Source organism: Elephas maximus, chromosome 3 (assembly GCF_024166365.1).
Source record: "Elephas maximus indicus isolate mEleMax1 chromosome 3, mEleMax1 primary haplotype, whole genome shotgun sequence".
Taxonomy (NCBI): Eukaryota; Metazoa; Chordata; class Mammalia; order Proboscidea; family Elephantidae; genus Elephas; species Elephas maximus.
The window spans coordinates 9,426,960-9,433,061 of NC_064821.1; the positions used below are offsets into that span (position 1 = coordinate 9,426,960).

The 6,102-nt window shown below is 57.3% G+C and overlaps 1 protein-coding gene across 1 annotated transcript; it reads right to left on the bottom strand.

Moving 5' to 3' along the window:
- Positions 1-562: 562 nt before the first annotated feature.
- Positions 563-3,889, bottom strand: TNFSF9 (TNF superfamily member 9). The gene is made up of 3 exons (XM_049881349.1): positions 3,392-3,889; positions 2,387-2,417; positions 563-1,352 (listed from the first exon to the last, which is right to left on the bottom strand). Exons 1-3 carry the CDS (start codon positions 3,887-3,889, stop codon positions 904-906), a joined length of 978 nt encoding a protein of 325 aa, XP_049737306.1. The 3' UTR covers positions 563-903.
- Between the last annotated feature and the right edge of the window lie 2,213 nt (positions 3,890-6,102).

Genomic DNA, 6,102 nt, shown 5'->3' on the forward strand with positions numbered 1-6,102 from the left:
GACTATGACAGACTAGGAAGAAAAGGCTGGCGATCTACTTCTGAAAATTCACCAGTGAAAATCTTATGGATCACAACAGAGTATTCTCTGAGGATAGTGCTGGAAATTGAGCCCCCCAATTGGCAGGTGCTCAAAATACACAAGGGACTCAAACAAACCCGTGATCATGGGGATCGTGTAGGACAGAGCCATCTTTTGTTCTGTTGTCTATAGGGTCGCCATGAACTGGAGCGGATTCAAAGGCAAGTAACAACAACAACCTCAAGAGCATAGGTAGTAGTAAAATGGGAACAATAAAATCCTAGAGCTTCAGATAGTTATGTCTCGAATAAGATAACCCAGGTAAAGCACATGGAAAACTGTCTGACGTGTGGTAAATGCTCAAGACACAGTAGTCATTAAATTTATGAATATTGTATTATCTGTACCATGCAGTCTCACATGGTCTTAAATGGCCCAGTCAGAGAGGCCCAATAATTACTAGTTGGATGAATGAAGGAGGCCAGCACAACAAAAGCTAACAAGTTACCCCAAAAGCTAGCCCCATGAATTACACGAGGGGCCTGGGCTGTATCTTTATTTCTCTCATAATAACATAAATAAGTTTTTTTGGTTGTTCCAGCAGGTTCACAGTACCAGGCACATAGCATATGCTCAATAAATAGAAGTCGAATGGATTAATATAAAGTGCACCGTCTGAGACTAGGCCCAGAATAAATAGAGTTCGACTTGGGGGCAGGAGTGGACAGAGACCAGAGTCGTAATTCCCAGGGCATCTTCTTGGAGAACTCAGCAGCAGGGATCCCTGCCCAGCCCCGTGAGGTAGAGCAGCCGGCCCAAAGCAGGGGCCTGACCCAAGGAAGGCAGGATTCAGTCTCGAGCCACGTGGGCGGCACCCAGGCGTCATGCAGGCTGCGGAGAGGGCAGTCCCAGTCGGACAGGGGCTTCTGGGGCCACGCGGAAGAGGCCCAGGACTGTGGCGCCCTGGGTCAGCTGCCAGGCAGGGTGCGCTGCGGCCGAGGCGCGCAGGTGGACAGCCAGGCGCTGCCCGACGCTCAGGCGCAGCAGGTGGCCCCGGGAGCCTCCCGCAGAGTCTAAGGATGCTGTCGGCAGGGCCACGGTGAGGGTCAGGGCAGCCCGGTCAGGCTGCAGGTGCAGGGCCATGGAGACCCAGCCTGAGCCCTCACCAGCCACCACGCGCTGCAGCTCCAGGCGCAGGAAGACGTAGTAGATGCCGCCCTCGGCCACCACCAGCTCCCGGCTGAGCGCATCATAGCTCAGGCCCGGTGCCAGGAACACGCCTGCCAGGCCCGAGTCGCTGTGCCAGCTCAGGGTCCCATTGGTCAGCTGTGCTGGTGGGGGGGGAGAGGGGTACAGTGAGCAGGACTGGGGATGCTATGGGGAAGGGAGGAAAAAGGGAATGGGACGAGACTCAGCGGGGGGAGGGGAAGAACCCAACTGGGGAGGAGGGGATGAGACCTAAGAAGGGGGAGGAGACAAGGTCCAAGGAAGGGAAGGGGACAAGGCTCAATGGAGGGAGGCGATGCCTCAAAGGCGGGAGGAGTCAGACCCAATAGGGGGTAGGAGGCAGACCCAAAGAGACCGGTGGAGACTAGACTGGAGACTAGACGCAACAGGGAGGAGGGATGAAACTCAGAAAGGAGGAGAAGACAAGACCCAGCTGGGGGAAGGGGGCTGAGTAAAGGGGTACGGTGACTCTGAGGGATGGAGGGGGTTTCCAGAGGGAGGTGTGGCTGGAAAACGAAAGGCCTGATGGACAGGAGGGGAGGATGGACAGGAGGGGAGCAGAGGATTTTCAGGAATGGACTATCCAAGAGGGAGAGTAGGGAAGGGAGGAGACTGAATTGGGGGGAGTGTCAGAAAAGGTCGGCAGTTTGAATCCTACAGCCGCTCCTTGGAAACCCTATGGGGCAGTTCTAGTCTCAGGCAAATGGTTTGGTCAGAGAAGACTTCCAGTCAGAGAAGACTTCCAGAACTAGGAGAGGAGAAGGGGACTAGGAGGAGGAGGAGGAGAGTTGGGGAAGTTGGAGAGGAGGGAGAGGCGTTAGGGAAAGGGTCCGGGGAGAAGAGGGGGGTAGAGGGAACTGGGGAGGAGGCAGGAACTCTGAAAAGAGAAGGGAAGGCTCCTAGAGGAGGGGTAGGGGAGAGGAGGGTCTTCTAGGGGGAGGGGAAATGGGGGTGGGAAGAGGGCTGCCAACTCCCAAAGCCAAAGTGGAGGGGGAGGAAGTATTGGAGGAGGACTGTAGGGGCTCTGAGAGGGCGGGGTCTGAGGTGGCACAGATGGGGGTGGTTGGGGAGACAGTGAGCAGGATGGGGGCGGTGGGAAGTGGGATGCGGGTGGTGGGAAGTGGCGCAAGATACTCACCACTGCTGGCCACCAGCTGGGCGAAGCCATCCTATAGAGGGAGGAAAGGAGGGCAGTTGGTGGTGGCTCCACGGCGTCCACCACCCCCCGGAAGGCGCGAGTCACCGCCCCCCATCTGCGTGGGCCTTGAGCCCTCCCCTTTCCAGTGTTCTGAAAGAACACAGTCTCACACACACACACACACCCCCCTAAAGTCGGTGGCTCAACCCGCCTCAACCTGTGCTGTTTGCAAGGTCAAAACCGCAAGGGAGGATGCGGAAGGGAGAGGAGAGATCCCTCCACTCCACTGCTAACCAAAAGATTGGGAGTTTGAACCCACTCAGGGGTGACGTGGAAGAAAGGCCTGGTGATCTGCTCTGGTAAAAGTTGGTGCTGGTGGTCCCATAGAATCGCTGTCCACTCATAGCCACCCCATGTAACAGAGTAGAACTGTTCCATAGGATTTCTCAGGCTGTAACCTTTCCTGGAGCAGATCCCCAGGCCTTTCTCCCGAGGAGCCTCTGGGTGGCTTCAACAGCCAGCCCTTCGGTAGCAGCTGACCTCTGAATAGTTGTTTCTATAGAGAGGTTAGTTCTACTCTGACAAACACGGGGTGGTCATGAGGGAGAATGGAGTCTGGCCCCGGGTTTCGTTTTCGGTCTGGAGGTCTTGAGATGGAAAAATGGTCCCCCGCCGCCCACCCCCGGCCAGGAGTCCCGGAGCAAAGAGAGGTTCTCCCGGGTCAGGAAATGAAGTGGATGTCTCCTCAGCGGTTGGGGTCAGGACAGCGAAAGGGCCCCCCGGGGCCTAGGATGCAGAAGGGGTCTCCTGGGGTGCAGGATGGAGGAATCTCCCCGAAGTCCTGGATGGAGAAGGGGGTCCCCTCGAGGGTCCAGAATGGAGTAGGGGTCTCCCCGGGGTCCGGGATGGAAAAGGGGTCTCCTCCGGATGCCGGGTGGAGAAGAATCCCAGAGGGACGGCGGGGTCTCCCCGGCCCCGCGGAGCCCGGGTCGGGACGCAACTCACCTGCGGGCAGTCGGGGCAGCGGAAGCGGGCGCCCGGCTGGGGCTCGGGGCCGGCGTGGGGGCTCGGGCTGGGCACGGGGCCGGGCGCGGCGGGCACTAGCCAGAATCGCGCGGCGCAGGTGACACAGGCGGCGGCCAGCAGCAGCAGCGAGGCACCCAGCACCCAGTCGAGCCGGCGACAGGCGCTGACGCGGGACGCGGGCAGCTGGGCCTCGGGATCCGGGGTGGCTTCGACGAGGGGGCGCATGGCCAGCGGCTGGCGGCTGAGGTCGGGGACTTGCGCGCGGCTATTTATAGCAGTGGCTGACTTGCCCCTGGGCTTTCCGGGGCGGGGACATCCCCAGCGGGACCGCCCAGTCGCCCGACACCCTTTCTGCCCGGCTCGGGGGTGGGGATGAGGAGCCGGTAGCTCCTTCCCGGCCCTCCCCTTCCGGACCGTGTCACTCTTACTTAGTTCCAACTTGCGCTCACTAACTTTCTCCTCCTTGGGTCTCTCCATCGCCGGGACTGCTGCCCTCAGCTTCTCTGTCCCTCTTTCTCTCCAGGCCCCCCGTCTCCTCTCTCCCCCTCTGTCTCTCTTTGCATCCCTGGTTCTCTCTCTCTCTCTCTCTCTGTGGGTGTAGATGGGTGGGTGGGTGCCTCCTTGGAACTGTCAGATACAAGCGATCTCAAATGGGTGGTTGAGAACTTGCTGTGAGCGCCGTGCTAAGCACACAGTAAATGCTCAATAAACGTGCCCTCTCCTGAGTAGTATTACTGGGCGTCTCTGCGCGCCTCTCTGCCTTTCTCCGTCTCTATCGATCGTCTCTGCAGAGTGCACCAAGGGATTTCTCTGTCTCCCTGCCTTCTGTCTCCGTCTCTCCCTGTCTCGTCTCTCACTTTATGTGCATCTCTCTGTCTCTTTTCCCTCCTTGTCACTCTCAGCCCCCCAACACTGGGGCTCCCCCAAGCCCAACCCTTCTTTAGAGGGGTCAGGGCTCAGCCAGCCCGCAGCCCTTTCCTTCCCTGGAGCGCAGGCCCCGCCCCCAGCACCATGCTCAGCCCCTCCCCCATCCTTCCTCATCCTCCCTAGGATCCTGGGCCTTCCCTGGCCTGCCCCCACCCACCTACCTGGACCCTCCAGCAAAAGGCTGGAGAGTCCAGGCCCTGAAATCCCCCGGATAAGAAAGGGAGAGTCTTGAATGGGGTGAAGGAAACTCGAATTTCCCGTTTGCTTTGGTGCAGGTGGGGGCGGGAGGAGGAGCAGAGACAAGTCAAGGCCCGGCCCCAAATGAGGAAGCTGCCCAGATGGCGCTGTGGGCAGCCAGGGAAAGCCCTGCTTTGCCCACAGCACCTTGGTGGACATTAGGCGGCTCCCTCCCCTCCCTGGGCCTCACTTTCCCTGTGGAAAAACGGAGGGTGGGCCGGACACTCCACCTCTCTCAACCCCTCCAGTAGGGTCAACAGCCCATGGGATGCTGGGAAATTTTGGTTCAACTGAGCACATGTCTTGTGATACCAGCTGTGTCTGACCCTGATTTGGGCTTCCCTGGGAAATTACAGAGAAAACAATAATGATACCGGCTGGCTTTGATGGAATGTTCCAAGGTGGTAGGTGCTTCTGTTATACCAGTAGTTCTCCCAGTGTGACTCTGGAATCCACAGCACCAGCTTCACCTGGGAATTTGTCAGCTATGCAAATTCTAGCACCCCCAGCCCAGCCCAGCCCAGTTGCTTGGAGTCCATTCTGATTCATGGTGGCCCGAGCTGTGTCAGAGTAGAACTGTGGTCCATAGAGTTTTCAATAGCTGTGACCTTTCTGAAGTAAACACCAGGCCATTCCTCCAAGGTGCTTCTGGGGGAGGGCATGGACTCACTGCCAACCTTTCAGTTAGTAGCCCAGTGCTTAACCATTTGCCCCACGCAGGAACTCCCAATCCAGACCCGCTGAAAAGTGGGCAGTCGGGGTGGGGGTGGGGGGCCTCAAATCTGAGTTTCATCAAGCCTTCCAGAAGATTCTGACATTCAGTCAAATTTGAGAAGCCATTGCATTGTTTGTGCCACGGTTGTTCCCCTGCACCCACTCTGCCCTCCACCTGGAATGTTCCTCCCCCGAATCTGCAGCTAGTGAGCACAGTCTCACCATTCCTATGTCGGTTCAAACCATCCACCTGCTGTCTTGCTATGTGCCCTAAGTTGATTTCAACTCATAGCGACCCCATGTGACAGAGAAGAACTGCCTCATAGGGATTTCCAGGCTGTGATCTTCATCACCAGGTCTTTCTCCCGCAGAGCCACTGGGTGGGTTCGAACCACTGACCTTTTGGTTAGTAGCCAAATGCTTAACCGTTGTGCCACCAGGGCTGCTTATCTATCTGCCAAAGATGAAAAACTGAGCACCCACTTCCTACTTTCACTCCTTCCCAAAACCCCAGTTGGTGATAGCTAATTAAGGCTTTCGCCCAAAATTGTAAGCCAGCAGGGTGGAGAACCAAATACCATCTCCCTAGAATTCCATCAGCAAAACCACCCACTCCCCAGGGCTCAGTAATTGGTGACAAATGCGGCAAAGTGAGTATGGTGAATGGCAGCCAGAATTAAAGCATTTGCAGGAAGCAAAAAAACCAGAAAACCAAACCCAGTGTCGTCGAGTCTATTCCGACTCATAGCGACCCTGGAGGACAGGGTAGAACTGCCCCATAGAGTTTCCAAAGAGCGCCTGGTGGATTCAAA

Coding starts and splice junctions, on each gene's coding strand:
- TNFSF9 (XM_049881349.1), bottom strand. CDS start 3,889: ATGGAGAGACCCAAGGAGGAGAAAGTTAGTGAGCGCAAGTTGGAACTA. Junction 2,418..3,391: donor GCTGCCCCGACTGCCCGCAG/GTGAGTTGCGTC, acceptor CTCCCTCTATAG/GATGGCTTCGCCCAGCTGGT. Junction 1,353..2,386: donor CCAGCTGGTGGCCAGCAGTG/GTGAGTATCTTG, acceptor CCCCCCCACCAG/CACAGCTGACCAATGGGACC.